Source organism: Sebastes umbrosus, chromosome 7 (genome assembly GCF_015220745.1).
Source record: "Sebastes umbrosus isolate fSebUmb1 chromosome 7, fSebUmb1.pri, whole genome shotgun sequence".
Taxonomy (NCBI): domain Eukaryota; kingdom Metazoa; phylum Chordata; class Actinopteri; order Perciformes; family Sebastidae; genus Sebastes; species Sebastes umbrosus.
This window is the reverse complement of record NC_051275.1, coordinates 4,314,959-4,332,738: the sequence shown is the minus strand read 5'-3', so window position 1 is coordinate 4,332,738 and position 17,780 is coordinate 4,314,959. Positions and strand designations below refer to the sequence as shown.

General features: G+C 41.7%; 1 protein-coding gene across 1 annotated transcript in view; it reads left to right on the top strand.

Annotated features, from left to right (window-relative positions):
- LOC119490872 (LHFPL tetraspan subfamily member 6 protein) overlaps window positions 1-15,345 on the top strand; it is a 49,066-nt gene extending 33,721 nt beyond the window's left edge. The window contains exons 3-4 of the mRNA XM_037774399.1: window positions 9,061-9,159; window positions 14,543-15,345. Coding sequence (XP_037630327.1) covers window positions 9,061-9,159; window positions 14,543-14,661 — 218 coding nt within the window. The 3' untranslated portion in view covers window positions 14,662-15,345. The remainder of the gene's footprint in view (window positions 1-9,060; window positions 9,160-14,542) is intronic.
- The last annotated feature ends 2,435 nt before the right edge of the window (window positions 15,346-17,780 follow it).

Genomic DNA, 17,780 nt, shown 5'->3' with positions numbered 1-17,780 from the left:
TTGCATCAGGTCATTTTTTCTCAGTTTGCGCAGATGCACACGTAACCTTTCTCCTGTACTGTTTTGCTGTGTTGAACACCCCAACCCTTTGGTACACCTTTTTTGCATTCACATTTGCTTGACCAATAACATTCTGAACGCACCTGGATTTAGCATCACCTCAGCTAGTTAGTTCTAGGAAGCAGAGGTAGACTGATTGGCCAACTAATCATCACCAATAGTACGTTTTACAAGCCATTGTTATCGGCGGAACTGAGCTCCGACCGTGGCCGATGGCTGCGCAGCCGCCATTAGTCACGTGGGGACGTACATCACCGTTTTATATGGAGGCTCCATACACAAAGTCAAGGAAGAGGGGGTGAAAAAAAGTAATATCTTGAATATATATAATGCAACACTATCAGCTCTTTGTCCCAGATACAAGACAGGCAAACAGGGAGGAAAATAAATCATTCATTGTTACTTTAACTTGTTTACTGTACCAATTTGGCGTTCTCTCTTCTAAATAATCCAGCCACGTAACCATCCATCCATGAAATGAAATAAATCGCACACTTAAGGATCCTCCTTACCACGGGAATACTTCAGGATATTCTCTTATAGATTATTAAATTTGGAATGATAAAAATATGATTTATTAAAAACTGCGTATGCAAAACTAGCCGACAACGCTGCTAATCAGCTATCTGCTTCAAACTATCGTCATTATATCGGCCTTTAAAAATCCACCATCGGTCGACCTCCACTAGGAAGCTCTCTCCAAAAACATGCACTACTGTTCCTGTAGTGAAAGAGGTAACCAGGCTACCAGAAACGTGTAGTAAGAAAGATGCTTTGCAGAACTGATTTACATTTTAAGATAGGTAAAATATCTTGGGGGTGTTTCAAATTCTTGAATTTAACCCTAAACCTGATTTAGAAAAACTACTGTAAGATCAAGTCATCTTAATCTGAGACCAAGTCAAATTACATGCAAAACCAAGACATGACTGAGATCACAAAAATGTGAAGTGGATGGACCACAACACTACTCCTAGTATGGCTGTGTATTGGCAAGAATCTGGCGATACGATACACATCATGATACAGGGGTTACAATTCAATATATTGTGATATATTGCGATTTTTTTTAAATCTAATTTTCGGACAACTGTCATAGTATAAAGAACACACCACCATATGCATAAAATCTGAGTAAAAAACGTAATTTTTTTATGCAATCAAAACAGTGGGATCTGCATTTGCATTTATCACGGTCCATGTCACATCATATCACTACCCTTTGTGCAATATGAGCCGCTGTCTGCCACAAATCTTTGCATGTAAACTATTCATTCAAACAGTGTTTCTGAGAATCGATACGGTATCACAAAACATGATATGATACCCAAGTGTATCATTATTTTCTTACAACCCAAACTGCTAGTGTGCTGATGGCCGTTTATTATCACTTAGTCCCAGAGGGAAACTGATACACAGCAGATGAAACAAGAAGCAACACATAACAAAACGGCAAGTGAAAGACATAAAAATAACGGCCTGTCTGCTGGGTGACATGAAAATATGACCATGCAGACCTCACATGAACACGACCTAACAATGAGTCTTGTTAAGCCCTTTGATGGCTGCTGGGATAAAGGACTGTTTGTAGCGGTTTGACCTTTACTTGGGCCGGCGGTAGCAGATACCAGAAGGAAGAGGGAGAGATTGGTCATGGAGAGGATGGTCACACTCTGAATGAATGAATAGTCAGAGCCTTGTTTGTCACAGAGCTTTGTTCTTTACTGTGGCCGGTCAGGAATACACTCTCCTGTGTTTGATATTCAGGTTGTAAAGCCACAAAAACATGGAGAAGCATAAAACAGTCTCAGCAGAAGACTGCAGACTGGAAGATTGTATGTGTAGTCAGTCACCCATCACACAGTAGGAAATATGTATTACAGTTGGTAGGAAATATCGTTCAACCAGTTAAAACGTCTTCACCATGAACACACCTTTTGTCCAACTGGATGATTGAGGTGTAATCTTTGGGAACAGTTTAGCAAAGTAATATTAATAAAAAACAAGTAGATGCTTGAATGCCAGCCACTGGCAGCAGCACATATTTATATTCATCGCTTTTACACACACACGCACACTCTTCACATACTCTCTGTAAATCCCTGCCTTCTCTGCATCCCCCTCATCCTTCTTCTCTCACAGCTCCAGAATCTAACGTTTCAACTGAATCTCCAGATCCCCGCCTCGCTCACATAAAAACACCAGCTTCGCCGGCAAAAACGCTCACACAGGAGTAAGCCCTTCTGAAAACGACTGCGTTGATCCAACTTGAATGAAAAGCAGGAATGCGAGCTCCACATGCTGATGTGTGCCTTGTGTTTCAAGTGAAGGAAAAAAAAAACATGCCTCAACATGCAGGGATGGTACTGTCGACAGATCAGTCACATGGGCGCTTTCGGCTCAAGTGGCACTGTGGGACTCAGAACCTGTCGCTTTCTCTGATCAAAGCTCAGAATAACATAAACATGTTTACAATATCATGTTAATTACACCAAATGATCTATTTATTGATTAATTACATGCGAGGAACCATGTAATGTGTGACAATGGTGCATACACTGATCAGCCATAACATTAAGACCACTGAGAGGTGAAGTGAATAACATGGATTATCTTGTTACCATGGCACCTGGCAGTGGAGGGGGGATATATTGGACAGCAAGAGGACATTTTGAACTTTGAACTTTGTGTTGGAAGTAGAAAAAATGGGCCAGCGTAAGTATGTGAGCGACTTTGACAACAAGGACCAAATAGTGCTGGCTAGACGACTGGGTCAGAGCATCTCCAGAACTGCAGCTCTTGTGGGATGTTCCCAGTCTGCAGTGGTCAGGACCTACCAAAAGAGGTCCAAGCAAGGAAAACCGGTGAACCGGCGACAGAGTCAGACCCAAGGGAGCGAAGGCTGGCCCATGTTGTCCGATCCAATAGAAGAGCTACTGGAGCTCAAACTGCTGAAAAAGTTAATGCTGGCTCCAATAGAAAGGTGTCAGAACACACAGTGCATCTCAGTTTGTTGCGTATGGAGCTGCGTAGCCGAAGACTGGTCAGGGTGCCCATGTTGACCTAATGTTATGGCTGATCGGTGTACATTTACCAGCTATCTTAAAGGCAATACTGCACAAAATTTCTTTATTTTGAATTTGCAAAGATTTCAGTCCTGGTTGATTTGGTGACACCCTTGGTAACCACGGTATCATCATGTGTGGTTTAATACTACAGCAAACACTCCTTGAGAGCAGCTACTCTGCCAGAAATACCACAGAAGAGCACCTGGTACACTTGTTTACAGCATAGCACAATAGAAGTCAGTGTGAAATAATTGCAATTAGCCTACAGCAGTGAAGTTGGTTACCTTGCTGAAAAGTTGTAGCCCGTCAGCTGCAGCTCTTAAGGTTCTGACACACCAAACCGACGGTCGGACAGTTTGGGGCTGTCGGTGAGCGTCTGTCGACCTAGTTTTTTTCGGTGTGTCCCACGTCGGCTCTAGTCTGAACGTGTCGGAGGTTTTTCGGCCGATTCAGCATATTGAATTGGCGGCGGAAAGCAAGCCAACGAGTAAAGTCAAGAGGAAAAACACAGAAGGCTCTTCTCATTTTTCATCTTGATCTCATCTGATCATTCCAATACACAGACATTTTCACAACGAAATGGTCATCTGGAACGAAGCTTTGTTTCATGTACGTATCATAATAACGGCGTGTATATCCGCCGTCCTCGCTCTTCAGGTTTCCCTTTTTGAATGACGAATACAGACTACTGCGACCTGCTGGTGTGGAGAGTTATTTCGTCTCATGCAGGCGCAGAACGTACGAGCTAACTGTCCGTCGGCTGTAGTCTTTGCTGTGTGTTCAAATGCAACTTGTCGGGCCAAGACAAAGGAGACGTGAGGCGACGCAACAGTCGGCCTTCATCGCCGCTAGTTCTTTGATGTCGGCTTGGTGTGTCAGGGTCTTTAATCTAACAGCTCACTGTGGCTGCTCCCTCTTCTTCCATTACTCCCTTCCTTGTGATATTTAAAGCTGATTGTTGGCTGAAAATGGCCGTTGTCTTGTTTTTTTAGTTTTTCTTATGAACAATCACTGTCAGCATCAATGTCAGTGATAAAATCTTTGTGTTTCCTGTAGCTGCTTCTCAACAAAAGTCACCTTGTGTTCATTAGCATTTACTTAATCCAGCTGTGGCTGTATAGGTGAGTGAGCATTAAGCAATAAGGCTGATATCAATGAGACGGAATTAAAAACAGTAACGCCGCCTGGATTACCTGCTGCATTACTGAATTCGTCAAAGGCAATTTGTATCCAGCGTGGGGAATGGCGGACTCCACCAATGAAAATGACTGTATAGAGAGATAATTACTGAATGTAAATATGTCGAACGGCTCCTGCTGAAAAATGGGTTTGATTCCACGAAAATTAAAATTAAGGATTATAATTTAAACTACCCATTCAGTGTTCAACCTCTTCCTTGTGCTGTTGTCGTGAGATAGCTGCCCTTTTTCCAACTGGTTTGTTAAACGTATTGAGGCATTTCATTAATCCTATACCGGACGGCCTTATTCTGTCTTCTCTTCATGTATTAACACGTTTCTGCCTGGATAGATGAACAGCACTGAAAATAACTGGAGTTATTATTTTAAAGACCAAAGGACATGTAAAGGTGCATACTATTTTGGCACTGCACACTTCCCAGGTGTGGTTGCTCTTACATTTCCTCCCCTCTTTCGGACGATCCTCCAAGCCCAAAAGGGAATGTCTTACATTAAGCCGGCCCATTCAGGCACATCCCCAATTCCCTGGCCACCAAAATTCTCTCCAGCTTAGCGGCAGCCTTTTCTCCCCCGTCCTCTTTGGCCTTTTGAATGATAACCTTGAATGGTATTGTCTCGGGCCATGGAGGAGGGTAAAGAAATTCCTTGCTTCTTGACAGAGAGCAGGAAAGCTTGACAAAAGGCATCAGCACTCCCTAAATCAGAGAATGTGGGGGATATGAAAAGGGGGCAGTTTTTCATTCAGGTAAAAAGCGTCGACAGAAAAAGGATGAGGAACAATAGAGCGGCTCTGATGGAACAAAGCACTTCTCTGTGTGCTTTTTAAAGCGATTTCAGAAGTGAGCTCAGCTACGATGATGAAATCTGAGGCAACGATATGAAAGTTCACTGTATTAGAGCAGATTTCATGGATTGAACACTGATTTGTGGGACTGATTGTATTTAGTCCATTTATCTGAACTATTTCCCAGTTCATAGAAGAGCCTTTCAGAGAAGCCATTAGGCCGAGATAGTCATTGTGATAACGGCCTCATGGAGATCAATTGAAACTCAATCCGTGAATAAGTTGTTTGGCCTCTTAGATTCTGCGCCGGACGCTCTCTCTCTGACCCTTTCCTCTTCCCCCTCACCTCCTCCGCCAGAGAAGACCATCAGCGTCAGATGGCTGCCATAGCAACCGAAATAAGACTCCCAAAACAGCCTAAGGTTTTACAAACAGTGGTTGTTGGCAAAAAGCAACAGAGTAAACAAACACACCTCCCAGGCGTGTGTCGATAGAGCGCCACTTGAACCTCTCCCAATCTCCCAGAAAGCTCAGGGCATCTTTAATGTTTGACCCGAGGACAGGGTTGATGCTGCCAAAGGGAAACTATAGTCGTAACATCTGTAGGTCTGTGGAGGCAGGGGATGGCAGATTTCTCACATTTATGATCTCGTCTGTTGTGGTTGTCGTGTATTTGCTGTGTACTAGCTGCAGTAACATCCTTGTAGTGACTTCCACTACAACCCTCATGGCAGCTTAGTGGAGTTCTGCAATGATTTCATCATGAGACAGCCATCTGCTCTCGGGAAAAACGAGCCGCTTGTTGAAAGTTGATCATGTTGTCTGAAAGAGAAGAGAGGGACGCAATGAAATTCACAAAAGACATTTTGTTGAAGCCAATGTGGCTGTTTTTAATTTTGGGTGAAGTTTTCTTATTTGACTCACGTTTCTTCTGTCTCTGTTTTGTGCTACAGCGAACCGATTTTTACCGAGGTTATCATTAAGTTTGATCTTATCTTATGAAGTCTAGCATGAGGTTTAGTTTTAGCTTGGATTGTAGCGTGTCCACTAGCTCCGTGGTTATCAAGCCGGGGGCCAGGACACCAGATTCAGGTCAAGAAATGTTGGGGGGAAAAAAACACATGTTATGTTATAGGATGAGGTCGGAAGAAGGCGTTGCCTCAGTTTCAGAGGTCACAAGCCACAAAGGTTGAGAAGCACTGCTGTAGCTGACAACCACATGCTAAATGACGCAAAACCCCAACTGTGTGTTTGTGCAGATCGGGGGTGCATCTGTGTCGGCTTAGGAAATAAGAAGGACAGGAAGTATCAGTCTCCAGCAGCACGCATGGAGAATCAAAGCCTGAGGTTGCTGCCTCTCACAAGTCCACACTTCTCTCTCGAGCAGCTTGCCTCATAAACGCTATGTGAAAGAACATTTTCCATTCTTGGTAATCTGTCTCCCACATCCCAGTCGCCAGCCTCCCCACCTCTGCTTCTCAATAACCCACATAGTGAGTGTGGAGGATGGGATTTGATAGAATTAACTATAGCGGGCAAAATATAAATTAATCAAATAAATAAAAGCCAAAAGAGAAATGTGGGATCACATATGATACGGAATTGAATTACACCTTGGTGATGTGTTTGATCTTCTCCCACAGTGGTTTTGTGTTTTGCAGTATCTGTCTCCATAGTGTCATGGTAACATGTGAGTGCTCACATTGATTTCACCCACTGCAGTGTTGCAGGCTCACTGAGTTTATCCCAAAAAACAACAGAAAACACTGGCGCTTCACCCACAAACCTTTGATTTTGTTGTGGTTACACAATGGAACTGAGCTGTTCTCTTTGTTGTGGTAATAATTTCCCTCCTGCCTGTAGACTTAGATTTCCAGCTTTCCATGTCATCCTCATCATCTGACCTGATGTGGAAACTATGCACTGAAGTCTTTCTTTCCCCATTCTTCTCTCTGAGGTGCCTGCTGCAGAGCAGCGCCTCTTTATGGTTTTCATCATTATAACAAATGCGTTAATCAAAGAATGACTGAGAATCCCCCTGAATCTTGATTTTTCAAATGGAAATATTACAGTTTGCAGGACAGAATGATAATATATTTGGGAAACAAAAGCCACATTCTGCCCCGGCTGTGTTATTTCTTTCCCACCTCCCTTGTGCTGCAAGGAAATTCAATTTGATTGCATGCTGCTGTATCTCTCCGCATAACACTTGAAAGAGAATTTTAGATTTTGTTAAATATTAATCGTGAATACATTATCATGCTTGCATGCTTTACAGTCTTTACTGTTACAAATGTGAATCAAAACACGTTCGATAACATTATATAACCGCGTGCTCACTTGCCCCTGAATGCATTTTTGTACCTTGTAGAATAGTGGGTTTTCATGTTCATCAGAGGTCCACCGTGGCTGCTTGTACAGGGATTTACTTCAAATGGCCCGGCATGTGTTACTTTTGCTGTACTTCTCAGCTAAAGGTAGTAATTTTGGGTCCAAAGCGGAAACTCGTCTGAAGTTTTCTTAAGGGGCTGAAGAAGAAACGGCCGAGTTGTTACGTACTACAATCCCTGGATCCCCTCTGATCCTGAGCTGTAATGACACAGACTTGGTCCGAGCCTTTTTATATCCCTTCATTCTCATCAACATGCCAGAGTTTCGCTGAATTGATTTTCTACCACAGGTGCCATAATCAGCCGGCGTATTTTCTCCCAGAAGCGGGCCGATGACATTCGCCGTCCTTTTGGCCGCTACTGGGAGAAACACAGATGTCTTTTTCACTTTTCCTGCTCCACCGCTGATGTTAGCCGGTTTGCCTATAGCCCATCTGCATTAGCATGTGGATTAATTCCTGCTTGTTATCTGGGCCTAGATGTAATAAGGCAGTCCTGGATGGCAGGGGTAATCAGGTTGGAAGGCAGAGCTTTCTTGCCTTCTCTTCCTCCGCTGCCATCCTCACATCCCAAAACTGATAGCAGGGTAGACACATCGGAGGGGATTAGGCTAATGTGATGGCAGAGCCACCTACAGGGTAATTTCAAGAGACAGGCCTTGGCATCCAGGGAATAACTTGTCAAGACCTGGCTGTAGGCTAATATTGAGGATATTAATCCTTAATGTAAATGGCCTTGACTTGATTTTACTCTTGTCTCTGCGTGCAGCTTTAAGCGCAGTCATAAGTCTCTTTAATCACTGACATAAAGCAGTCCCTCAAGGATTTTCCGGAGTTTTACAGTAATTATTGCGTACCCAAAAAAAATGCTTGGCTTTTTTTTCGCTGTTGCCTCTGTGAGAAATTGCCAAGCTATTTGCATAATGTTCGTTGTTCATTTGCAGCGGTTTTATGAGCTGCTGGCAGAGGAGTGCTTTGTTTTGTCGCTGTAAAAAAAACGTGATGAAGTGTTAAAATCACAATCCGTGTCATTTTACAAAGGGATTTGAGGCTTGTTAGGTAAAACTGTTGGAACAGGTCAGAGCTGCCTCCCCCCATCAGTATCTGCTGGAAACAGGTGATAAGATGGGGAAAAAAACAAAAATCAGAGAGGTGAGGTCACATGCATCACTCTATTGGGGAGCAGCAGCTCATTGTTTTGTTGTTTTTATCATTTTTAATTAAAACATTAAACCATAGAATGAGAGAGAATCCACACAAAACCAGAGTTTTAATTAAAGAACATCCTGCTTTGCATTTTTCTTCCTCATTAATGAAAATAGCCTTAAATTATGAAAACCCACGTAGGCGAGGTCTCGCTATAAACAAAGCAGACCTTCCTCAAGGAGCTGAGTGAGCGAACACCTTGATGGTGAGAGTTAGTCAGTTTTCACCTCACAAACGGTGTCTTGTCAGCCTCCAGTCATGTTTTGTGATGTTTTTTTGAACCCCTAGTGATCAGTCAGGTTTTACTGTGATTCCTTCATCACTGACAGACTATCTTTTTTCTCTTGTTCTCAGGTCTGCTCATAGGATCTGGCTGTGCGCTCTATCCATTGGGATGGGACAGTGAGGAAGTACAACAGACCTGCAACAACAGCTCAGACCAGTTTCAACTAGGTAAGATCCAATACGCACACACACATGCAGCCTACACACAGCGCCTGAACACACACTGATGCTTCAACCATGACTGTGTACATTTGTCTGTCCCATAGCAGATAAATGTATGAAAAAGTTGGAAACTGAGAACCGACTTTTCTATCTGGCCCTTGACATTTTGCCGTTTTTAGAAACCGAGCAGATACAACTCTGTGGTACTGTCATATACTGAGGATACACGATCCCTCGGTATTTAAAATGTACGATAAAAAGTCAACAGAGCCTCCAGTTGAAATGTTTTCTAGCTATAAATATGTGCCGAGAATAAGCAGGAGCCAGCTCTGTATTCAGCTGGCATTCTCTGGACTATCTCATAGACAACAGTATGCTACTGTATGAGACACTGGGCAGGTGGAGGGGCCATTCATTCTGCAGCTGCTCTTTTTATTTGATGCTAATCAAACAGCGTTTTGATCTTCTACTTAATGTACACGGAGAAATTCATTTTGGTGTGATTGTAATATTTTAATTAAATGTCAAAGGTTCATTTTTGATGAAGCTGTTGAGCCCATAACTTATGTAATCATGTACACTTAGATTTGCTCTCGCTTTCAATTTACATCAGTGTCCACCATGCTGGAGTTTCTGCCACTCTCATTTTTTTTCTACTTTCTTCCTCACACATTACGATACGCAGAGCTTCTGTGTGTTCATTGAACCGGATTACTATCATATCTATAACTGCTGAGCCAAAAGGTGCAGCTTGTTACAAGGCAGGTAGTTAACCCTTAGAGACCCACATGGACCTGTTTTTGTCTTTAAGGGGGGATAGCAGGTCAACGGTACACAGTGTGCATCATCTGAAAGCTGGGAACCTGAAGATTAATTTGAGATTATAATGCATTATTATAGGAGTATATGATGCCATTCCCATGCTCACTTATGTCTCATACTTGTTGGAATCTCTGGGTTGATACCATTTGTTGCACAGATTTGGGGCTAAATTTAAGCACTTAACCACTCGAGAATCGATAAAAAAAATAATTAATAATCCCTCCAAAATACCACATTAAGACACCAAGACCTTGAGGACCACCATAGAAAAAGCCATGCTGTGATTTGGTATCAAAAACTTAAGACATTTGGAAATTTCTGCAACAATTGCATTTTTCGGCAACTGGATGGCGAGCACTTCTGTTCTGGAAACTGCACAGAAACCCCCTTTTTGTCAATAGAAAGCCATACATCCTCCCAAAACTGCATGTGATTATCATTAAGTGGGCATGTCTGTAAAGGGGAGACTCGTGGGTACCCATAGACTCCATTTTCATTCACATATCTTGAGGTCAGAGGTCAAGGGACCCCTTTTGAAAATGGCCATGACCGTTTTTCCCTCGCTCAAATTTGGCCTAACTTCGTAGCGTTATTTAGGCTCCTTCCTGACAAGCTAACTCAACACGGTTGGTACCGATGGTATTTAGTGTCATATGATACCAGTATCTTTCCTCTAGCTTTAAGACTGAGCCCACTTCAGCCTCTTAAAGACAATGATGTCAAAGGGTTAAGTCTCACAAGTGTCTCCTGTAGAGTGTGAAATCCAACCATTACATTTTGCCATCAATCAATGTTACTCAAGGGCAAGTTTTTACCTGACAGTGACACTAGAGCACCACTAGTCAATGGATATTTGTTTCCTGACAATCCGGTCAGTAGTTATTGAGATATTACTCTCCCAGATGGACGAACAAACTCACTGAAAGACCAACCAAACATCATCATTCTTCAAAACCATCACCAACAAAGCAAATGTAATGATCAGGTTAGTTATATTATTATTAAGTTAAGAAATACAGATTACAGCAGCCAAAATGTCGGCAGATAGACGTGAGCTGCATTTAAATTGAACCCATGTCAATATAATTCTGACTGATTTAAATTCCTAAACATATCTTCATTAATTACTGAAATTTCAGACCATGTCATCACAAGTAATTATGTTGGATATCAGGTTTTCCTCTGTGAAAGAACAGGCTCTTCTTGGTACATATAAATTATTGTTAACAAGTGTGTTTGCATCAGTGTGCTGTTCAGTTGAAGACGACTGCAGCATCGTTATTTCAGTTTCACCTCTTTCTTGGTAGTTTCATGACAAGGCTGTGATGTTCTCCCACGAGGACAGCAGATTTCACACAAGTGATGCCACAACGAGGACTTTGAATCTCTGACTCATTCATTAATCATGAGAGAGAGCAGGCAGTATTTTAGTAATTCAAAGACAACTTGGGAGTGTCGCTGCTGCAGACAGGACACGTTAACTGCATGCATGTTCAGTATGAAAAAGTTGGGGAAATTATCCCACTTATGTCTACAGAATGATTGCATGAAAAAAAAACATGTCATTGCTTTGACCTGACGTGTTATTCCAAATGGAATATTCCCACGTCGTGTTAACAGATAAACTACAGCCACGTTTTAAATTGAGAGGAAGCTCATTTTCAGTCAGCGTGATGCCGACACGGAGAGAAATCTGCAACAGAAAATGAGACTGGGAGAAATCAGTATTTTCAGTTTTGTCTGTTGAATGAGGTTTCCACTGCAGTGAGAAGACGGCTGATATGATTTGTTAATGAGACGCCTCCTCCTCCTCCCACCCGCCTGCTAATCACATAACTACATCCAATCAGACATTCTCCCAAAACGTGATGTTTATAATGAGAAGCCTTAATGGTCATCACAACAATTTTCCAAATTTAGATTCAGATGTAGGTCACATCCCTGTTTAATAATGCACATAATTTCCTTTGAGGATTATAGAGGATGCGTCTTAAGGAGGCCCTTTATGTTTTAATTTGTGCCTGCTTTTGGCTTTTGGCTCAGTTTCAGCCTTTTGCCTTTGGTGTGCTTTCCAAATGTCTGTATTGTGAGAGCTCATTTGGCACATACCAGACTGGTCTGTTTACAAATGAAGTTTAACTATGTCCAGTGCATTTGTTTCAACAATGCTAACTCTTTTTCACAAGAGGAAGGGAAATGTTGTGGCTCGAAACAAAAATGTTAAGCAGTTCACAACATTTTGGGCAGTTTTTCCTTATCCGAAGCGATGGTGGAAAAGGACAGAGGGTGTCCTACGCTGAACAGATTGTAAAGCAGGCAAATGTGTGATTTGTGATATTGGGCTATTTGAATAAAATTGACTTGACACTAGCACTAGCAATGTTGGATCAAAGACAAGAATAGAGGTATAGTGTAGTATTCTTATGATGCAGTACAAACAAATAACTTACCGGTATGTATTTCAAATGAATCGCCATTGACATATCCGTTATGTTATCAGTAGGCTGTGACCTTCACAATCCTGACTCCATTCCATTCATTCTCACTGATACGTAGTAAACATACAACTAGAAGATAGTGGAAACACCCACGAACACTGAATAGTTCTACAACAGGCTGTTATGTCCAGAAACGTTGTTCCTAGCACAGTTTCCAAATTAAATGGATTCTGTAACTCTGCAAACAAACCACGAACATGGTGGATATTCCACAACTGGCTCATCATTCATTATTCATTCATACACCATTGTCCAGTGAAAGTTGTTAACTCTTTTGGAAGAGCACTATGTGAATATATGACAATAAAAGTAAAGATATTAATAAAACAAAGTAAGAAAAACATAGTTGTAACATAAGTTATAACCTAAATCAGAAACAGCAAAAAGAGTATAGGCCTTGCTAAAACTAAAATGTCTCTAATCCCTTTAGATCAGGGGTCTGCAACCTGCGGCTCCGGAGCCACATGCAGCTCTTTAGCTCCTCTCCAGTGGCTCCCTGTGGATTTATAAAAATGGAAATGAATAACTGTTTTTTTGTTTACATTTTCAATTTTATTTATCATTGTATATGGTATGGTATGACGGTATGACTGAGTATTAGGGCCACATTGAGGGAAAAAAATCAATCTGAGATTTCGAGAATAAAGTTATAATATTACGAGAATAAAGTCATGATATTACGAGAATAAAGTCATGATATTACGAGAATAAAGTCGTAATATTACGAGAATAAAGTCATGATATTACGAGAATAAAGTCATGATATTACGAGAATAAAGTCGTAATATTACGAGAATAAAGTCATAATATTATGAGAATAAAGTCATGATATTACGAGAATAAAGTCATGATATTACGAGAATAAAGTCGTAATATTACGAGAATAAAGTCATAATATTATGAGAATAAAGTCATGATATCACGAGAATAAAGTCATGATATTATGAGAATAAAGTCATAATATTATAAAGTAGTGAATTTTAAGTGTTTTTTTCTTTTTTTCTCGTAAACTTCTGACTTTTTTTTCTCGTAATAGTATAATTTTCTTCTCATAATGACTTTATTCTCATAATATTACGACTTTTTTTCTCGTAATATTATGACTTTATTCTCGAAAGCTCTGATTTTTTTCCCTCAATGTGGCCCTAATACTCCGTAGTATATTTACACTTTGGCCCTCACTGCATTAGACTTATATACTATATACTTAAACTATAAACTGTGTTACCTTCCTCACAATGCTCAAATGTTTTGCGGCTCCAGACAGATTTTTTTTTTTTTTTTTGTTGCCTAAAATGGCTCTTTTGATAGTAAAGTTTGCTGACCCCTGCTTTAGATAGATAGATAGATAGATAGATAGATAGATAGATAGATAGATAGATAGATAGATAGATAGATAGATAGATAGATAGATAGTAACTTTATTGATCCCGAGGGAAATTCAAGAACAGGTGCTTGATACGATATCCAGAGCATTAATATAGCATGAGACAGCTATTTGCTTTTTACATAGCGAATAGCAGGAAACAGCTATTTGCTATGTAAAAATATAGAGTAATTTCTGTCCGGACAGATGGCATCGTTGCTGGAAGCGTAGCACCCATCTGGTTCCCCCTCAGGTAAACACTGCTAGCGCTGTTAACACCGTTGGCTGCGAGCCGGCGGCCTAGCCGTCGCCATGTTGAGAGCCATGTGGAGGCAATAGAAATGCCCAATCCCTCATTAAGCACCTTTAAATTTTATATCCCGCCTGCAGAGCATTTATTTATCTCTATGGAGTATACAGTTTTAAACTTTTTTTTCCCATTTTTTTGTAAAAGTGATGTGAGATTTATGAGCAGTGTTCCCCAAAGAGGCTGTAGAGTGATGTAGAGTAAACAGTGCAGAACTCTTCCAACATTCTGGTTAAACCAAAATGGAATCAGTTGTTCCCTGGCCAAACACTTATCTGTCCAAAAGTCATTGAAATCCAGTCATGGGTTTTTGGAGATATCCAGCTGGCAGACAGACAGATAAAATAAACAGTGAAAAGATATCACCCTGAATCCTCTGCTTTTCCTCCGCTGCAGGTTCCTGCCAGATCGGCTGGGCGTATTACTGCACGGGGGCCGGGGCGGCAGCCGCCATGCTGCTGTGCACCTGGCTGTCTTGCTTCGCGGGAAAGAAGCAGAAGCAGTACCCGTACTGAAGGGAGCGCCAGAGAGATGGGGACAGGCGGAGACCTCAGGCGGTACCACGAAAGGGAGGGGACTCTGACTATGTGTGCTCGCACCAGTACACAGCACATCGGGCACCAAAGACGCCAAGTCGTTGGGGTGCTCTGGACATCATGGGACACAACTCATCTGACAACTGCAGGGACTGTTTCATAATGCAACACACACACACATGGCTTTGAAAGCTCGTTCTTCTCTTAAAAGCTGTTCTTAAATGAAAAATGTATGGACCAATCCTATTTGTAAAATTGTTACATTTCTTTAACGAAGAGAGTATTCTCTTTCTTTTTTTGTCCTCCTCCTCTTCAGCCATTGATGTTTATGTGATAGTGTGCCCTGTGACGAAGAGAAAAGTAATATTGCTTCATTGTTACGTGAAGTGTTTTCTGTCTCCTCTTCATGCCTCATCCTTGCCTTAAACTCAAACTGAAATGCAATAATCCCTATAATGTAAAGCAATCCAACACTGGCTGCCTGCTTCCTCAACTCAACCTTTTCAGATCCCAAAAATCTAAAGCATAGTTTATTTAACACATTCATAAGATATATACGTTGTGTATGATAATGTATTTTATCATATTAGCACATGTTTTGTATTCACTCTTCAAATTATTCTTTGTCATTATTTTCGTTTTGTAAATAAATGTTTATTGAAATGTTGTATTTAAAGTTATTTCAGTGACACGATACGCCCCGAGGTAAACTGAATAGGCCTCCTCTCACATTCCTAAAAAGCTTTTCCCATGACCTCTTGATCTCCGTAGTGTTCACTACATGTGGGAGTCCTTTTTTTCTCCCCCCAATCGATAAAGAGGATAAGGATGGGCAGTGCTGTGAATTTACTTTTCCCTATTATTGATGAGGTAAATCCTGTGACCTCCAGACAGATTATTTGCCTTTTGATCGGGTTACTTGACTTCAAAGCGTCCGAGTCTCCCAGACAAAGCCTGAGGTGCGATCATACCCTGGGACGTAAAGTAGCCGTGCATCCATCAGCTTAATGTCAAGGGGTGTCTCATAGTCCCTGAACCTGCCTTCACACTGTGAATAACAATAATGGTAACCTTTTCATAGCAATTACCACAGCTGCATGTGTGTCACCAGAGGTGTGAGCTGCAGCTTTTCTCTTACTATTTTTAGTCATTTCTTCCTCTCCGTTTTTCCTCCTTTGATTAACAAACAGCACTTCAGCTGTTCATCCGAGCTCCGGTGTACAAAGTCAGCTCATTTAACAATATGTAGCTGTTCTCCGAGTGTTTGGCCCTCATTATTAGCGTGCCCGTTTTCTCACAATGCTCGGCATCCCCCAGATGATATAGCAGCCCTCCCCCTCCTCCTCCTCTCCATGCTCACTTGAGAAATCTCTCCTTCAGCACTTGCTCTGTTTAATATGTTAGCGTGGCTCCTCTGCATTCTGCTCTCTCTCTCTCTGATGTGCCGTGCTGATTGATAACACCAGTGATTGTTACAGAGTGTCAACCAGATGCCTCATCAGCAGAGGCTGACACATTGGGGTTAAACTGGAGCGTTCCCTCCTTTATATCAGTGCCCGTACCTCAGACTGACAGGGTGCACGATGCAATCTGAGGGCTTGTTACTGGTAGGCGGATGATTGTCTTAAAACACGCAAAATGTGTGCTAACTGGGAAGTACAGCTGCTGAGTAAAAGGGATATTACAACTTCTGGAGCTGATTTAAGTTGACCGGAGCTGCTGACCGCTTTTAAAGGAACAGTGTGTGTAACATTTTGGGAGATCTATATAGCAGAAATGGAATCTAATATTCAGAACTATGTTTTTATTAGTGTATGAGCCCTTCATATCTACCTAGGGAGCCGGTCCTCTCTACGGACAGCGCCATGTTGCACCGCCGTGTTTCTACAGTAGCCCAGAACGGACAAACCAAACACTGTTAACTTTTCCATTGCCGCTACTCTCTCTCTCTCTCTCTCTCTCTTGCCTCACCACTCACTTCCAACATATGTTTAGAAGGGAACCCGCAAATTGAGAAGTCTGATCTGAGATCTACAAAATCTTTCAAAAAACTCTCGCGAGAACCTCTGCCCGACGACCTATCCAAACCTTAACTATTCAAGATCAATGCCTAGCCTTAACAATCTCATGAGAGTTTTCCCAGTTTGCCGGTCTGCCTTCTAGACACTACCTTTTCACGGAGTCCGCCATGTTGCTGCGCCATGTTTCTACAGTAGCCCAGAACTGACAAACCAAACGCCGGCTCTAGAAAGAGCCTTTCAAATTTGATGTTACCTGAAGGCCACCGTAGTTCTCCGACACACTTGTGAAACTGCTGTAACGTGAGCTACAGAGTGCTAAACCATGGTACCGCCAGCCGCCATCTGACTTCCGTTGCTCCTAAAGTGGTGTTATGGTAAGGATGGCGTTATCATGGTTTTGCACTCGGTGGCTCACATTATGGCAGTCTTTAGAAAGGGAGGAGCAAGCGGACAGGTACTCAGTTGGTTGGAGTCTGCAACTTCACCACTAGATGCCACCTAATCTTTCACACTGTCCCTTTAAAGGGAAACTACACCCATGTTCAAAACTCATACATGTTATTTATATGGTCTAAGACAGTCCAAAAAATATTAGTAGACATGAACAACTCTCTCCCAAATCCAAAAACTGGAGTGCTAAAACTCAAACTTGTGATGTCATAGGGTATAAAGTCTGGAGATACTCCATAGACAATGAATGGGAGACTGATTTGGTGGACCCACAGAATGTTTGTTTTCTTGTGCTTTATTCTATTGTAGTGCATCCCCCTGGGTGCTTTCAGTGTCATCTATAACATCTCTCCCCATTGAGGACCACACACTGATTTATACTCACCACCTCTGTATTGAGGTAGAGTCAGAAATCTCTGACAGATAACCTGTCAAACCTGGAAAAATAAAACCAAAACTATCTGCGTTTTTTTGTAATTTGGGTGAACTGAACCTTTAAGAGGACCTACAGGATCAACTTAGCCAAAATTTGAAATACATAGTCAGAATAACAATCTATCTAATCTATTTGATAAATGACATGGATTACCCATTTTCATAACATTTATGATTTGGAAAGACCAGCAG